The 19238-nt window shown below is 36.4% G+C and overlaps 1 protein-coding gene across 1 annotated transcript in view; it reads left to right on the forward strand.

The window, feature by feature from the left end:
* USH2A (usherin) overlaps positions 1-19238 on the forward strand; it is a 944914-nt gene that overhangs the window by 395225 nt on the left and 530451 nt on the right. The window contains exon 31 of the mRNA XM_027871555.1: positions 1492-1653. Within this exon, the coding sequence (XP_027727356.1) occupies positions 1492-1653 (162 nt within the window). The remainder of the gene's footprint in view (positions 1-1491; positions 1654-19238) is intronic.

Genomic DNA, 19238 nt, shown 5'->3' on the forward strand with positions numbered 1-19238 from the left:
ACCTCCAAATGCCAATTGAGCCATTTATTAGTCACTGCTCGGGTTCCTTCGTCTTTTCTTAAGTCTTACTTTTGTTGTACTTGGAACTTACAAATCATAGGCATAAATTAAGGTTTTGAAAAGCTTACATTAAGAAGGCAGCAAGAAAGAGAAAGCATTTTACAACTTGGTAGTTAAAGCTTTGCTCAACCACCAAAATGCATTGCTTCAAGAAGGAAAGACTCTCAAATGATTTGAAGCATTGTTACGTAATAGCTCTCTCTTGAAAATGAAAATTGTTGATTTCTTGGACTGCCTGTGTATAAAATTGTATAGGAGACTTCAAAGCTTTAGGAAGAAGAGAATTCTGCAAATGAGATAACATATGTAAAATGCTTTAAACACTATAAGTGTTAGCTATCATTCATTATTCAGAGCTTCTGATTATAGAGAAAACACCCAGCGATCTAAGGCACGAAAGAAGTGAAGGCAAGCAAAAGTCCAGTTGAGAAAACTGGCTTAGATGGCTGAATTTTCTGCAATGCTCTTGCGGCTTTGTACCCTAACTAAAGTCACCTTCTCAACTGGATTTTCTGTTACCAGCACTTCCCCTTTTCAATAAAAATGTTGGTTCTTCCAAGGTTGTCTTTTTTTACACATGTTTTTGGTCATGCAACTATCTTTTTTTAAGGCCCTATGGTACCATCTCACTGCCTTTATCATCTCTAACAAGGTCTACCACCAGTCCACCTGAGGTGATATCATTTCTCCTTTTAGTTCTCATTAAGAAAACCACTTCTTATCCTTTCAAGGATTTATCTCAATATCCTTTACTACTGCTTCTGATTTTTTCCTCTGTCATATTCTGAGTCGCTGACTCTTAAGAGTTTGCTCCTCCTCAGTCATGATTCAAACACCTTCTCAAATTCTGCCTATTCCATGAAGTCTTCCCTACTAACTGAATGAGAGATGATTTGTTTTATTTGAACAGGTAATTCTTGCAACTCCGTTTTTACTTACTACTAAAAAAAAATACACCGCCACTTTCTTTCCTTATACATAATGTAAGTTGTGTACATCATTACTTATTTTATGTTTACTTTTGTCCAATACGTCTGTGGTTGTCTGTAAGACTCTGTCCTTTGTTAATAATTTATATCCGCATTTTCTTAGAATATAAGTTACTAGAGGGAAGGAATTGGACCTATTTACCTTGTTTTAATGTGACAATGGGCACAGATTACTCTTTAATGAATGCTTTGTGGAAATCAGGACATGCCCATCAGCTGAACCTGGGAAGGTACTACCTATCCATCTTCAATAAGCATGCTCATCAATTCAGGACAGCTATTAGTATTCTTCCTTAAACAGTTACTGACAGGCTGCCCAATAGTAAGGAACATTTCCATGACAGCAGTCTCAGGTTTCTTCAATGATTAATTAGTTTGGGTCTGCAAAGTTTGAATCTGAAAATCTAAAATCAAGTAATACTCTATAAATCTATTTTTCAAGCACCAGAAGAGGTTCAGCCACCAGTAGCCAAGTCTCTTCCCAACACTTTGATACTATTTTGGAGTCTGCCCAAAAAGGCAAATGGTATTATAACTCAGTACTCATTATATATGGATGACATGTTAATCTACACTGGACATAGAGAAAACTACACTGTTACTGGTAAGTTGACTTTTTTTTTTCCTCTTATGGTTTTTGGTATGTCTGTAATGTGCCTTCTTTTACTAAAATACTTATTGTCACCTCTGGCTGAATTAGTCCAATTGCTATCAAATCTATAGTAATATTCAAATAATAATAATAATTGCTAGCACATTAAATTTTTTTTTAAAATTTATCTCATTTTATCCTCAAGACAACTCTGAGAAGTAGGTAGTATTATTACCATCATACTAGAGCTGGGAAAACTGAAGCACAGCAAGGTTAAGTGATTTATCTAGGGTCACACAGTAAGTATCTGAAAGCTCAATTTATACTTAGGACTTCCTGACTACAAATTCAAACAGAGTTTAAATCTAAATTTAAGTTCAGTTAAACTGATGTTAAGCACTATGTGCAAGGCAGTGTTGTAGACTAAAACAAAGAAGTTCTTACAGGGCTTACCATCTATTAAGTTATGATTTATTATAGTGTGATATGCTATATGAAGCATACATATGGTAATGGTTCTCTGCTGTCCCCAAGCTTTCTCCTTTATGTTTCCTTCTTGCTTCTCTCTTTCTCTTCCAACAGACTGTCCTATTTTTGTTTTCCATCATATGCCCTCCTGGCCCTCTTTGTTCTAGGTTCAAACTTGGAAATATGCTGAAACACAGAACACCCTAAGCTTTCTGACTCACCATCATAGTAACTTCAAAAGTCAATGAACCTGACTTACTCAGACCAACCAAATTCCAGTTCTACTCCATTAACACCTCAACAATGTAGGACAGTGACTGTGCAGGCCAATTGGACATAGTAAAAAAGTCTGAGTTAACTGTGCTGAATAGAAATATAATACCCATTATATGATGTAAGAAGAGCACAAACATGAATAGATAAAATGAAGCTAAAGTAAAATGATGCCAACTAATTTTAAATATATAATTCATAATAGTCCTATACTATAAAATGATATCTTACATATGTAGAATACTTTATATTTTTTAGAGAACTTTCATATAGCTTACAGGTTATGTTTGCACATAATGTGGAAAGAATGCTGGCTCCTGAGTTAGGAGGAAGGATCTTCATACGTTAGATAAATGCCCTTTAGTGGGCATTGAATCCCACTTTAGACCCTTTTTAGTTGTTTGATCTTGGGTCAGACACTCCCAGATTCTATTTATTCATACGTAAAATTGGGGTATTAATGCTTTGCCCTACACACCTCCCAGAGTTATGGAGAGGAAAATGATTGGTGAATCTAAAAATACTCATTTGGGGGCAGCTAGGTGGCACAGTGGATACAGCACTGGCCCTAAAATCAAGAGGACTTGAGTTCAAATCCGACCTTAGACCAAACACTTGACACATACTAGCCATGTGACCCTGGGCAAATCACTTAACCCAGATTGCCTAAAAAAAAAAATACTCATTCTATTCTCACAGAATTTTGTGAAGTATAGAGATGATGGACATTATTAGCCCAATTTTATTGGTGAGAAAATTATGACACATCAAGGTTAACTGATTGGGCCAAGATCTCACCTTTTAGTTATCGTCAGGATTAGAACTGGGGATAGAGCCCCAATTCATTGACTCTGATTTTAAAGTTTTCTCCTCTTTATATCTTGCAGTGTCTTCTAATACTCCAATGGCTCTGTGTTCTCATTTATGAGAACGAGTCCTCCCATGATACAGAGCACAGCCCAGTTATGCCTGCCCATCCTATGTCCTACCATAAATACACTAAAGGACGTTAACCTATTGACAGTGGGTGAATATAATTAGAGCATGCAGCTGTCCATTGATTGCCCACAGAAAGGCAGCATGGTATAGTAAAAAGAATGCTGGACTTGATATCGGGAAGATAAGACTTTAATCCCTATTTTAGATACTTGTTGATAGTGTGACCTTGGTCAATTATCTAGGCTCTATGAGCCTCAGTTTCCTTATCTGTAAAATTGAGATAATAATAACACCTATCCTTCAGGGATATTGTGAAGGTCAACTGAGATGATGTCTATAATGCCTTTTGTAAATCTTCAGATTCTTTACAAATGTCAGCTATTTTATTATCAAATGCTTGCATAATACCAGTAAAGCAAGTACTTCATAGATGCTTGTTCATTCATTCATTCTCACTTTGTGATGGTACCATCTTTTTTCCAGTCATGTATTTCTCCAATGACATCCTTAACACTACCTTTCCTATATACCTCATACATAAGATATTATAGCCTATTCTTGTCTGCCATATACCTCTCCATTGCTTTTTGGGCAATCTTCAACTTCTTCAAGCCTCCCAATTAGTTACAATAATTTTAGTCTTTTAATATGAAATATATATACATGTATACATATACATATATACCTGTATACATACATACATACACACACACACATGCACACACATGTATTTGCCAGATTGAAAAATGTAATATTGATTAAAGGAAACATAGCCATGTAGAACCTATTATTTGGAAGAGACTTTAGAGATAATATAGTCCAACTCTCCAAAACTTCCTAAATGCTTTTGAAACCCTTTAAATGTATATTCAATAAGAATCACCTATATCATATTTGGATTGTTTTAAATACTTAATGAGTGTGGGCCAATGATTTTTACTACAGCTAATAAAGCTCAGAAAAATAAAACTGTCTAAAATTAATTGTATAAATCTGTCACTAGTCTCTATTCTATAAAGAACTGAATGCTAGAACTATGTAGAATTATATCCATATACAACGACATTATAATGGGTGAAATAGGAATAAAAATAATTCATAGCTTCTTCAGTAGTAAAGTATATTCAGTGGGATCCTGGAACCCAACATGACATTTCCTGTCTTTGTGCCTTCTCATATCCTAAGCCTGGAATGCAATCTTTATTCTCTTCCACTTGTTAACTTCTTTTAAGAGTCAGCTCAGGTATCACCTTCTATGCATAGCCCTAAACAAGCCATACTCCTTTCCTCACCACCACCCCCATTTGTTCATCCTCTTTCCTTCCTCAAATGACCTTGCATTTATTTATTTGTGGATATGTTGTATACCCTCAGTAGATTGAAAATTTTTTGAGTGCAGAGCAATTTTATTTTTCTGTCTTTGTATCCCCACCACTTACTGCAGCTCCTTTCTCAATATTTATCTGTGGTATTGAATTGAGTCACTGAACTGCCCTCCAGATTTTTCATAATTTAGGTTCTTCATATAGGTTAGGCTTTTATGTCAAAGATTTTCATGTTTCCAGTTCTCCGACACCGGGTTGAAAGTGCCCAAGAAGGTTTTGGTGCATTTGCCTCCTTACGACCTTATGGAGATTTCTCCTTTTTCCAGATAGGAAGAATCACAATAATTTTATGACTATAACTTATTCGCTAATTCTATTATCCATACATCTTTCCCACTCCCATATGACGCCCCCAAAATGCCACAAACCTTCAAAATTTCCACAGCTAGGAATATGCCTGGTATTATCTTCTCTGTAAGTAAAAGGTAGGCCCTATTCTCTTTGATAAGTTTATCATTAAACGTAGGTGCTACTAGGAGACCGTCCTTCATAAAGCTGATAACTCTGAAGGGAAGGAGATGGGTCATTTTTCATATCAATCTTACAATAAATTAAAAACATACAAGTTTCCTCATTTTCTCTGATCAGTTATTCCAACCATTATGAAACACACAGATCGGAAAATGATTGAAAGGACTCTTCTCTACCATTTTCCTGATAGAAATCATTACCTGCTTTGGCCTAGTGACCAAATGGCTGTTTACAGGGATCATCACATTAGAATTCAAATTGACCTTGATAAGTTTGATAAATGTTCCATTTTAAAATATAATAAAGTACAATAGGGACCAGTACAAAGTGGTATAATTATAGATGACAAATTATAGCTATACAAAATGGAAGATATAGGTTATGAACAAATATGACATTGAAAGATATAAAAAGAAAAGTGAAATGCACATTGAACAGGAGTTTAGCATGTAGCTTTTAGTGAAAAAGCTAATGCTAGCAGAATTAGAAGATGTAAGGACTGTGACATAATCCTTCTACTCAAATGAGCATTGGTCAAGCTCTACACTAGTATTATAGATTATTGGGGGTTGTTAATTTTATGAAGGATTTATGAGACCTGAATTAGATTCAGAGACTAATGAAAATTATCAATGACTGAAAAATAACACCTACAAAATAGTATTATTTAGCCAGTAGAAAGAGAAGACTGAAGTATGTTTTAAATATACAGTAACAATGAACTTCAGTTAGATAGTGGTTTATTAAAACATAACATAGATTTAGATATATAATCTGTTTTGTATAATAGGAAATGTCCCTTTACCCAAAAAGCAATCACAAATTGCAGAACTATGCGCAGAACAGAGGAAATAGACCTTTCCATGTTAAAATATAAATGTGGTTTCTTAAATATTTTTAGATGTTGTAGTCCCTTGAAACTTTTCTAAATAGGAAGGTATTCAGCATGCGCATCCAATGTGCAAACTGAATTCTTGAAGAAGGAAATTTTGAAATACTAGCAGAGAAAGGATGATCAGTTTGTGAGGAGTAGGCAAATCTTTGGTTGGGCTATCTGGGTAGGTTACACCTGAGAAGAATTGTGAAGAGACAAAAAAATTAGTGTTACAAAACCATTGACAGAAAAGAAATTCAGAGGGAAAAGGAGCCAGGGACAGCTATTTAGGTAATCTGTCAAAAGGAAAAAAGGGATAGAGAAAAAGTGGAGAGTACCATATGAATTGAGAAAGGAAGTAGCTAGAATTTTAACCAGCGAGGTCTAAATTAGGGGCCCAAATGAGAAAGGAACTTACTTCTCCACAGACCAAAAAGCAGTAGGGAGGGCTTTAGAGGGCAATAGTTTTAACTGGGACTACATAGTGGAAAAATAGTAGATTAGATATGAACTTCAGACTTAAGGAAAAAAAAACATGAATAACAGTCTTTAGATTAGAGAAGAATGATGCTAAGGAGAGAAAGGAGGGGATTGTTTAAAGTTTTAAACATGGACAAACTTGCTACATGAAATTAATTGTACTTATGTTGCTTCAAGGGGCAGAAACTGGGACAAGTTAGTGGAAGTAAAAGGGAGTTTGGCTTAATATAAGGGAAGACATTCAAACAGCTCATTAGGGCTGTCCAACAATGAATGGGCTTGCCTCTGGAAGTACTGAGGGCCTCACCTCTGGAAATAACAATCAAAAGACAGTTGATCATCTGGTAGGGGTGCTGTAGAAACAATCTTGGTATTGGGTGGGCTTGATAGCCCCTGGCCTCTAGAATTTTATGATTAAACATCTATATTAGATTTCAGCTATATGTATGCACACACTGTTGCATATATGTGTATACACATATATACACACATGCACGTGTGTAAACACATACATACACACATATACATATGCACATATATACATTACACACTTATTACATATATGTGATATGAGTTTATTTTAGTAACTTGTGTTTATTCTAGTAACATTTAATAATGCATTTGAACTGACTTATGTACTTTAGTGCAATGGGCAAAGAAATGGCATAAGAAGGAGAATTGGGGGAAGGGTAGGTTTTAGGAATATAACTTCTAATTGAAGAGATCTCTTCTATTTTCCCTCCTGGGGTGATAGCCCTAAGGAGTGAACCTGAGATCTGTCAGGGTAGAATCCACCTGGGGAATGGTATCATCCTGTGTTTCATCACAGTGTTCATTTGAAGTTGATGCTGCTGACAGTGATTGCTTATCTAGCTGTATGTGTGGGATGTAGCTGAAAAGATTAGGGAGGGTTTTCTAGTTATTTACCCTCTATGCTCATGTAAAAATTGCCCTTTGGCTTGTAGATGGAACAATTATATGTGAAGTTTGGGACCATTTTCAACAATATTCTCAGTGATTTCAAGAAATGCATTACTTTGGCATTAAGCTATCTTTTTCTAAATATATTAAAAATGGAACTAGACAATTCAATAGTTTAGATATTCTTCACCCCATTAAAAAAAAAAAAAAACATGGTGGGATATAAGCTCGAGGCATCTTCCAGACTTATGTTTCTGATTTTACCCTATTACTTCTAGTTAGAATCTGACAAACCATGTTAAAATTCCTTTGCTTCCCATTGTAGAAAAGTCTTGAGAAGTTGGCATAATTTCTCCCCCTAAAGATGTGGAGTCCAAAGTAAGTCCCTTTTCCTCTTCAACTCCTTCAGTGTTTCCTCTTGTTAGACATTGAACTGAAGTACTGTGCTTCCCTTATAAGAAGCAGATTGATTTTGCTGCCATAGAGTATACAGGTAAAAAGTGAAAGCATTTCAAGTCAGAATCTACTTAGCATCATGGTGGTATAGATTTTTTTTTCCTCCTCTTAAATATGAAGCATTAAAACTCAAAGGCATTTCTGCACCTTGAGTTAGTACAAAATATATTTAAAAATGCATACAGTTCAAATTTTTTGCCTTGCATAGGCCATAAGCTGGTAGTATGGTGGGTCAGTTCTGACACTGAAAAATGAATCCAGTTAGAGAACCTCCCGAAGGCTGTTGATGTTTGCTGTAATAAATAGCGCACACTTTAAGTCAAACTTTTTCATTCTGTATTCAAAGGTAATGGATTTTTCGTAACCATAGTAACCTTGGTATATTTCTGGATAAATACATGAGGTATATACATTCTAGTTTTATTTTTGAATATAAACTACCACATTATGTATTACTAATAATATGAAAAATAGGATGTAGGTTAGTATAATGACAGCTTAAACGAGTATGCATTTTTCTTCTGCAAAAAATAAATATTTATCAAAAGTATAGGTTCAATTAATTTTCCCCCAGTTTTGTAGTACTCTTGTAGTGCTATTTATCTTTTTTGCAAGATCTCCATTAATCTCTTATTTCTGTCCCATAACAAGATTTTTAAGAATTTTGAGGTAAAAACAATTGTGTTTCAAGCGTATTATTAAAAACATTATCAAAAGATTGAAAGACCTATATTGGGATCACTATGAGAGGTTTCTGTGCACCATTTAGCATGCATTTATACAAGGGATCTGTACATTGGTAGAAAGGAAAAAAAAACTATTTAAGAAAATGTTCAGTGTGCCAGGGTTGTTGCAAAGTTCAGGTCAGATGGCATCCTGATTGATGATGACTATCCAAACTGTAGCCAACCTGAGCATTCTCATTTCAAATGAGCACCTGGAATTCCTTAAGAAGTTTGTGGTAATGCTTCAAAAAACCAGCCAAACTTTCAGATACTCAGAGATACTGAAATCCCATGGAGCTAGAAAGCTACACTAAGAATGGGGAAGGGATCATTTTAATACCATGAGCACAACTTCTGCACTTCAACATTTTCTCTCCTCTTCTGAAATTAATCAAATTGCGATTTTCCAAGGATGGATTATCCAGAGCAACCTAGCACCTATTCTTCCATGCCATTGTTCAGGGAGGCTAAGTGCTAGGAGAAGCTAGCAAGAGGGTAGAAATGTACTAGACAGGAGCAAATGTGCATGTGTTTTTCAAAGTCAAATATTGATGACTTTAAACAATTTGTTTTTATTATTCCCAGTTTCTAAATTCCTTTGGCATGAATAATCAGGAAAAGAATTTAAAAAACACACGAATTTTTTTTATTGCTTTGTTATAATCTATAAAACCATCATTATGCCATACTCATTCTATGATTGACCTATTAGTGAATTGTGAAAGTAATTTAATTTATTTTTCTATTTATATGTCCCTCTTGATCTTGCAATTAAGATAATGACTTTTGCTCTGTCCATTACATTTAATATTTTTGATTATTTCAAGCAAGGCAGTGCATATTATTTTTAAGATTTTACTTTAAATAATCTTTCTAAGGAACTTTGACAATGGTGAACTACAGTATTATAAGGTGAATTTTATTCCTGGGGATTTTGCCAAACTGTGGTCTTTTTGTTTGTTTGTTTGAAATGATTTGTCTGTTGCTATAACACAATTTCACTCATACAACAAAAATTTTCCACTAGTTTTCCTTTCATTTTGCATATTTAAAAGATATAACATTATATTCAATTACTACCACTTTTATAGATTATAATAGCCCTAATGTCTGTTAACACTTATTTTCCAATCTGTAAATTGAAGCATTAATGCACCATGGAGTTTGCAGGATTCAAGCTATGGTGACCTCATCCAGTAAGTCACTATGTCTCCAATTACAACTAATACTATTCCTTTGTGCCCCCTTTGTACAATTTATAATGAATAATGTTAAGTTGTGCAAAGTCTAAGAAATCTTAGTGTTAAAAAAGGGAAAAAAGTATAATCTGTGGAAACAAGTTTTAGAGGCTGTTACTAAATTCCTAACCTTGTGAATAAATAAGCCAGAATAGTTATTCAAAGTGTAGCTAAGTATGGGGTTTCTAGGTTAATGTGTATTGAATGTGTGTGCTTCTTTCCTTTTTTTTTCTTCCTCCAAAAGCCATTTTTATTCAGTAATGGAGGGTCAAGTGAAATAAAATTGTCTCTCATAACTGCTTTAATGCCAATTGTACATTAGGGATTGTCCTTCTTAGGATCAGTGATTCAGAGTTGGAAAGGACCTTAGAGGTCATGTGGCCCAACCCCATCATTTTACAGATGAGGAAACTGAAGCTCAGAGGGCTTGTGATCTGCCCTAGGTCACAGATAGTGAATGGGAGAGTCAGGTTTCAAACCCAAGTCCTTTAACTAAAATGCGAGTTCTCTTTTATTAACTTTAGTTCAATTTTTATTTTAGTAAATAACATTTTAATAAAAATTTATTTTTATTAACTTTAAATAAAAATTAAGATGACATTCTGTTACAAACTTGGAGTAGATTCTGTAAGTTTCATTAGTACTTGAAGAAGTGAAATGCTTTATCATTTAGGTTATAAAAGTATTTGCTTCCAAAAAAATCACAATGACCTATCAGTTATATTTTATGTATTATACTTTCATTATGGAGAAAAGGACTCAACATATATCTAAAGGGATTTGAAAAAGGTAGAACAAAAGCAGTTATCAGAGAAAGAATACTAACTTTGGATATCAAACTCTATAGTCACAACCTATCTGTGTGACCTTGGGCAAGTCACTTATTTCTCTTGTCAATTTCCTTAATATAAAGTGAATAGTTTGGCATAGATAACCTCAGAAGGCCATTCTAAATAATATCCAATATAAATACAGAACTGCTATTCTGAAAGAGATGGTCATGGATCAGAGAATGGGAGAGTAGGGACATGGGGAGACAAATAAAAGGATAGATGATAATTACATTTGAAGAGTAGACTTTCTAAAAAGTAGAAGAAATCATTCAATGTCTCTTCTAGTCTCATGATTTTATGACTTATAGTTTCTAGGTTGTCTAAATAATATCCCCGAAGGTAGCTCAGATAACATCAGAAGTTAAATACTGGCAACAGTTGTCTGGGTGGCAAATTAATGGAGAGATATTTGGGAGATGAGGTCTATCGACTTTTTTCTACTTCCCTGAAAAAAAAAACTGACAATTGTGGTAACATGTAGAATGTCCAAAATCAAAATGATGGGGTATAGGCCCAAGCTGAGACCTTTGTCCCTTTGCCCAAAAAGAATTTGAGTCCCATTTGTCTAAGGGATTCTCCTTGATTTCTCCCACTTGATCAAGGAGGTCTCTGGCATTCATTTGAGGTTACAGTCCCATCAACTGGCCTTTTGTTATAGCCTACTCCCAGTCTCCTAATTCTGTTACCCTTAACCTAGCTTAGCCCTCCATTGTCTTACCTCCCTATCGCCCCTGGCTACCTCCTACCCTTGACCCAATCTAGACTCCATTCTCCACCTCCATCAAGATCCTTCCTAGATCTTTCTGTATCAAAGTCCATCTTGTCTCCATTAAGATGCTCAGGTTCTTACCATCTAGCCACTGCTTAGATTCCTCAAGAACCACTGCACCTCCTGGCCATCTGGTGAGGAAGAAAGTTTGGCTGAATTTCCCATTGACACTCTTGTCCAGGTATCTGCATCAAGGTACATGGTCTAAGATTAGATGACTTAAGTCTCTTCCAACTCTGACATTCAATGAGTCTAATGAAATAATGATGTGTGGTACAAAAATCCTGAGGGGATACGGTGTGAGCCAAAATAGTCAAAGGAACTTTCATAGAATAGGTGGGACTTGAAGCAGACTTTCAAGCATGGTCAGTCTAGTCCATTGTCTGGCACTGAGCACAGTAGGCCATTAATAAGTTTTTATTGAACTGATATTGATTTAGATGAGGTAGGGAGAAGAGGAATGTTCCAGCTAGTAGGAACAGTGTATATAAAGGCACAGAGATAGAACTTGGCATGATGAGTGCACAGGGCTATGAAATCAGCCTGACAGGACTAGATGACACATGCTCTAGAGAAATAAAAGCTACCATATTACTTAGTTAATATGGATTCAGATACTATAAAGATTTCCAGCCTACAATCTAAATTCTGTATCAACATATACATGTATTTTTGTGGAGGTTTAGGGGTGCTGGGACCCTGAGATCATGACACACAGGTCCTGCCTGAAAGAATTCGACCCAAGACTTCTTTCAGCCAAAGACAAGGTTTATTAGAACACCTGCCATATTGGCCAGACTCTTAAGGAATCTGAACATTACTAAGCATTTGACTAGATTTTAAGAAGCTGAGCCCCTTAATGGAGACATGATGGACCTTATATACAGAAAGACTGTAGGAGGGATCTAGGAGTGGCTAAGCAGTTCAGGATGACTGGAGGAGGGGTCTAAGGAGGATCTGGATGGGAGTGACCAGTAAACTGGGGTAAACAGAATGCCAGGAACCTGGACCATGTGGCCAAAGTAGAATGGAGTCTAGATAGGATTAAAGGTGGGAAATGGCCAAGGGCCATCTGGAGGTAATAGACCATAAAAGGCTAGGTAACAGAATTGAGAGACTGGGCATAGGCAATAATGAAAGGCCAGTTGATAGGATTATAGCCTCAGGCAACCACCAGAGATTTGGCCATGTGGGAAAAGTCCAAGGATTTCCTTTTTGGGGTCCAGATCCCATCCTCATCACCATGATGACATACTGTGTCCTTCCTTAATGAGTCCGGGGTCTAGATCCTTGTTTGTCCTCAACATCTACTGGCTTCATAATAGGTAATTTCTACATAAGAATTGATATTATTGATTTTATTAATCAATTGATATGAATTGATACTTCAATATTCTAACTTCCCATTTTCTTAATCTACTCAGGCCTCATATCTTATCCTACCTACTTATTAACAAATGGTTATACCCCTAATCACACACAAGTATTCCACTTCCATGTTAATTTTGAAATTCCTTTATCTGATCTTAATCTTTTGTGATGATTCCATCTTTCCCTTTACCTTACGACCCCTATCTCTGTTCTTCACTTTCACTATCACCTCCATTCCCTCTACTTTTTTCACCCTGATATTGGCTGTACTTGTCTTTCTTCCCTATCTTTTAGTGAATCAGGTCGATTCTTAGTTCTATTCTGTCCTCAAATCTCTTGTCTCCTGGTTAAAGAACAATTTGTGCCTTGTTATACTCTAACCCTGGATTACTCCTGACATTTACTTCCTTCATTCCTACACACATGATCTTGAATGGAGCTGGAGCAAATGATAAAACTGTGCTGTGTCTATTACAAATTTATGTTATTGAATCTCAATCAGGTCCTTATTGCAACAAGTCAATCCTTTTACACTTTGCTAATCAATTTGCTCTCTTATTCCAAACCGTTTCATTTTCCCTCAAACTTTCCTCAGCAGTTCCTGCCCGACCCTGTCAAGAGAGGAACTAACTTCATACTTCACAGAAAATGTTGAAGCCATTTGCTGAGAGCTCAATCTCCCCCATTCACCCTCTTTTCAAATCATTCAGACATTTTTCCCCTACTATCTTTCCCTTCACTCCAGACTTGGTGGAAGATGAGATACCATTTATAAAAAGTACTTAGCACAGTGACTGGCACGTTGTAGACACTACACAAATGTTTATTTGCTACATTTAAATGCAGGAGACCTTTCCCTGGAAGAAGGCATCCTACTCCTCCCCTTCCCCTTAACTGCTAATGACTTCCCCTTTCAGATTAGCTACATTTGCTCTGAAAAAATCTAGTATATAACCAGTTATTTACATGATGTATCACTCATTACAATATAAGGTCCTTGAGGGAAGGTATAGTTTTTGACAAAAAAAAAGATTCTTGTTGGTTGAGTGAATGAATGAATGATTAATTTATTACATGTGTGCTCCTGGGGAAGTCACTTAATGTCTCTTGGCTTCATTTTTCTGTCATCTAAAAGTTGAGGACATGGGACTAATGTCAGTCAAAAAATAAACCCCAAAACCTGAAAAAAGTTTTGAAAAGAATTTTATTAGATAATTTGGCAAAGGAGAGAGCTAGAAAAAGATGTGTCTTCCCTCTTGACTCTCAGTGAGATTTATATTATATGAAGTTTAAACAGAGGCATGAGGACAAGCAGCTGATTGGCTGGCACTAACAGCTGGGCAGTTTGCGGGTAAGATTGCTTGAGATGTATATCAGAGGTAAGTATAAACATTCAACAAAATTAGAGCAAGCCAAAACATAATCTATTGGGGAACCCAAAACATAAACTTTGGGTAGACTCAAAATAAGACTTTAGTGGGATCTAAGCATTCTTTGCAGTGGATTCCAATTTTCTTGGAGGGTCTCTGAGGTTAGCCTGACCTCTATGATATGCTTAGGGTTAGACAATCTCTAGCTACATAAAACTAGGTCAAATAATATTAATAAATAACAAAGTAGTTTCCCCGCACTAGATAGCCTCTGAGACCCATTCTAACTCTTGAGCTTACTATCTGTGATCCAAAAATTTATTTGTTGTTCATTGTTTCAGTCATGTCTGACTCTCCATGACCCCATTTGGGTTTTCTTGGCAAAGATCCTAGGGACGTTTGCCATTTCCTTCAGTAGCTCATTTTGCAGATAAGGAAACTGAGGCAAGCAGGGTTGGGTGACTTGCCCAGGATCACACAGCTAGGAAGAGTCTGAGGCCAGACTTAAACTAGACTTCAGGCCTAGTACTCTATCCACTGTGCCACCTAGCTGCCCTGTATGGTAGAAAGAACCCTGGGGTTATTGTTACTCCTCACACATATTGCCAGGGTAACACTGGGCAAGTCATATAAACTTTCTGGCCCTTAGTTTCCTCATCTGTAAAAAGAGAGGGTTATACTTACTGGTCTTAAAGGTCCCTTCCATCTGTAAATCTCTGATTCTATGATCTCTCAAATGAGAGTGGGGCTATAGTTTGGACCAAATGTTCTCTAATATTCCTTTTGGCTCTAAAAGCTATGGTTAGCCTATAAACCTAGCTGTAGATTTTCTATTTCCACGTATACTCACAAGTCCTAACTTAACCATACCCCTCTGAATGTAGCAAGGAAGCTCTTCTCTTCACAGCTTCTGTATTTCTTTCTTTCTTTCAAAAAGCAGCCATGTACAAGAGCTGACAGGGAAGGTGGAGGTAGATGTGGAGAGATTTGGGGGATGGCCAAAGAGATTTTCAAAATGGCTATAAGTTCATCAATATTATATCAGTCATCTATTTTTTGCCAAATTGAATTAAAAATAAAGAGAAGAATGAGGAATATTAAGACAATTAGGAGCTGTTGCTCCTTTTTCTTTATAATTTTTTATCAGTTCTCTTGTATGATTAACACAATTAGAATTTTAGGTTGATGAGGGCTTTACTATCTTCCTTTTATTCTCTTTTGCAAACTCAGTCACTTTCCTTTAGCCCCTTAATCCATATTTTATATATATCATATATTCTACATATGTTGATTTTACCTTAACAACTTTTTTCATCTGCCCCGTTTTCTTTACTCACACACAGCTCTCCCCCAAATTCAGGCCCTCATCATCTTTCACCTGGACATATACTGTAATAGCTTCCTAATAGGTCTCTTTGTTTCCAGCCTCTCTTCTGCTGCCTCTCCCCTCTCCAATCCAGCCTCTCGCCAGGTGTGAATTGAAAGTTCTGAAGCTCAAGTATGACCATGTCCCCCACCTGCTCAAAAAGCTCTAGTGGTTCTTGACTGCCTCTAGGTTACGATACAAATTCCTCCATTTGATATTTAAAGCCTTTTGTGACATGACTTTAGTCTACCCCCATCCAGTCTTATTACACATTGCTCTTTCTCACATACTACGCAGTTCAGGCAGACTAGCATATCTGCTATTCCTCTCATAGGACGTTGTGTCTCCCACCTAGCTTAGGGCAATTGGTAGTGCTGAACTTGGAGTCAGAAAGACCTGAGTTCAAATCTGGCATCAGAAACTTACTGTGATGCTGGACAAGTCATTTCACCTCTGTCTGCCTCAGTTTCCTTAACTGTAAAATGGGGATAGTAATAGCACCTAACTTGCAGGGTTGTGAGGTTCAAATTAAGATATTATTTGCAAAGCACTTAACATAGTGCTTGGCCTATAGTAGACATTATAGAAATGTTTGTTCCATTCCTTTATTCCTATATCTTTACTTTTGCACAGGCTGTCTCCCTATGCCTGGAAAATTCACTCCCTCTTTACTTCTGTTTCTTAGAATCCTCCTTTTCTTTCAAAGCTTTTAGCTTCAGTACAGCCTCTTACATGAAGCTGATCCTATCTAACAGCCACTAATCTCCCCTCCTCACTCCCTTTACCTTAAATTTACTTTACATAAAATTCATATTTTTAAAAATGAGTATATATGCAAGAATTGTGTCATTTTTGTTTCTATATCCCTAGCACAGAGCCTGGAACATAATGTAGGGAAGGTAATGAGGAACAGACCTATGATGTTATAGGGACACAGAGCTCCAGCACTTAATAATCTTAGAGAGTTGCCTGAGGGCATTGGAAAGTTAAATGATTTTTCCGGGGTCACACATGCAGTAGCAGAACTTGAACCCAAGTCTTCCTGGCTTCAAGGACAGCTCCCTATCCCCTTTGCCATGCTGTCTTTCTAGCACATAGTTGACATTTAATAAACATTTGTTGAACCATTGACTTAGAAATTGGACTTTCTCTTACTGTTTAAAAGGAATGAGAAAACCTGAATTCATGCATGGACCTTTTGGACTCTGCAGCTATGACTGTAATACATAATTTATTACAAAGTACAGACTCTCCTTTCAAATAGTCCAACCCAAAATTAATATGTACTAGGCAAGAATGGACAAGACTGAACTGATATAGTTGTGTCATTGACTATGCAAATGTAGGTTCCAAATCAAAGGGCAAATGGCTTTGAACTTCAAATGGAAGCATCTAATCAATTGGACTTAACAATACAGATGCAAAGCATGGGGGAGGGGATAGAGAGAAAAGCATTATGTTTATTTGTTAGCAGCTCTGTTGTATGATCTTTTATTGCTGTGCATTAGTGCAGTGTTAAATAAAATCTGCTTATTTAAAATCCTTTTAAATAGTGTTTAAATATTTCCTGCTGATACAACCTGCTAAAGTAGTTATCCTTGCTACAGATTTCAGTTAACCTTGTCGCAGATACTAAGCCTGAAGCTACATAGATTTTTAGGGGCCTTGATTATGGAGCAAACCTAATGGTGTCATTATAAAACCACAGCTGGACAAGCTTTAGCGTCCTTGTTCTTCTATCCGATTTAGATAACTTGCCATACTGGAGGAGAGCTCTGCTAACTGACCCTGAGCTCTCAGGCTATTAGGGTACCATTTTCTAAAAATATGAGTCAAATTATGGGCAGAAAGGGATTAATGTTGCTAAAGCTGCAACTTGCATAGAAATGTAACCTGTGCACAGAAATTGGGGGTAATTTAATACTAATGGATCAACCAAAAGAGAAGCTTCTATGTTGGTGATGTGGAGTTAGGTTTAAACTCTTGTGTCGTGCCATGCTAATGTCAATATATTTCACTGTTTTGTAGGCAGTACTTATTATTCAGCTTCCTATAGGAGTTCATTCCTTTGATATCTGAAGTTAAAAGCTACATTTTAAAAAAAAATTATATCTTCTTATTGTATATGAAAAAAAATTGATGCTCAGGGAGACTTAGGTTACTTACTGCCTTGAGTAGAGCAATGAGTCAGTGATGGAACTTGGAAGAAAACCAAATTCTTTCTCTCCCACTGCAGTCCATCTACTTGACTGTGCTGCCTCACATTAGAAATTAGTTATTTTAGAGTAGATTTTATTTGGTCTGTGCCAAGAATTTGAATACTTGAAAAGCAGTGATTAGTAATTAGAGATTCATTCTGGACTCTAAAAAACAAACACATTTCTTCGGCTCACTTTTACTGCATATTGAAACCTTATAAATAAAGGAAATTGCTGCTAACTGCTTCTCTACCTCCTTCCCACTCTTTTTGTGATTAGAGATCATACCCTAAATGTTTCTTTAAGGAATATTCTAACATACTGCCCTTTTTTACTCCAAACCATCCTCATAACCTGAAAGGTGTTTCTTTTTATGAAAACTATTCTCTTAGGGCATTGTTTCTTTACTTTCATTTTTACTAGTGTTGCCTTATATGTCTAGCTCCTCATTTAACTCCCATCTCCTTTTCTATCACAACTAACTCACTACCTTTCAAACAATGAATCAAGAAGAGCACCCACTCTAATTAGGTCCTCCATGTTCTGCACCAGAACATTGGCCCACAGGAGTCTTAAAACTAATTTAACAGTGGCTCACCCACTGTGAGTTTATTCTTTCATTTACAAAATAAGGATCTTCCTTTGTGCTCTAATAGCCTATATGAAATCGTGGAACTTTATACTATCAAAGTATGCTACAAAAATGTAGAACCATTAGGACTTTTTTTAATCCATTCCTACCCAAATACCTCAAATCAATTTCATTATCTTTATCATTGGTGTATTGTATATACTTTGATATTGCGATGGATCTATGAGCTTATTGGTGTAGATTGGGGTAGGGATTTGTTCTGTGAATTTTGGATTCAGTCATAGGGCCAGACTTGAGGACCTAGAGGGCCACATGTGGCCTTTTTTCTCCACCCCTGGTGTAGATATTTCCTTTCTCTACATATATCTTCTCATGCTGTGTTATTCTTGTCCATACTGATAATGATGCTGTGTTATTCCTGTCCACAAATGGAGAATATACCCAAAGTACTAAAGGACCACTGCTGGTTCCAGGGTGGCTGGGTGGTACAATGGATAGAGTGCTGAGCCTGGAAGCACTCTATTTAAATAAAGATGGCCAAGGTGACCTCAGACTTTCACTGTTTGACTATGGGAAAACCATTTAACCTCTCTCAGACTGTTTCTTCAAATGTAAAATGGAGATTTTACCTCAAAGGTTTGCTTTGAAGATTAAATGAAATATTTTTAAAGTGCTTTGCACACCATTTGGCACATAGAAGGTACTAATGAAAGCTAGTTTCTTCCCTTTCTCCCTCTCTCACTTACTTTCTCCCTCCCTTTCTTCTTCTCTTCCTCCCATTCTCCCTCCCTTTTCCTCCTTCCCTCCCTTCTTTTTTCTCTCTTCTTCTCCTTCCTTCCTTCCTTCCTTCCTTCCTTCCTTCCTTCCT

The sequence above is a fragment of the Vombatus ursinus genome, unplaced genomic scaffold (assembly GCF_900497805.2).
Source record: "Vombatus ursinus unplaced genomic scaffold, bare-nosed wombat genome assembly UNPS02014798.1, whole genome shotgun sequence".
NCBI lineage: Eukaryota > Metazoa > Chordata > Mammalia > Diprotodontia > Vombatidae > Vombatus > Vombatus ursinus.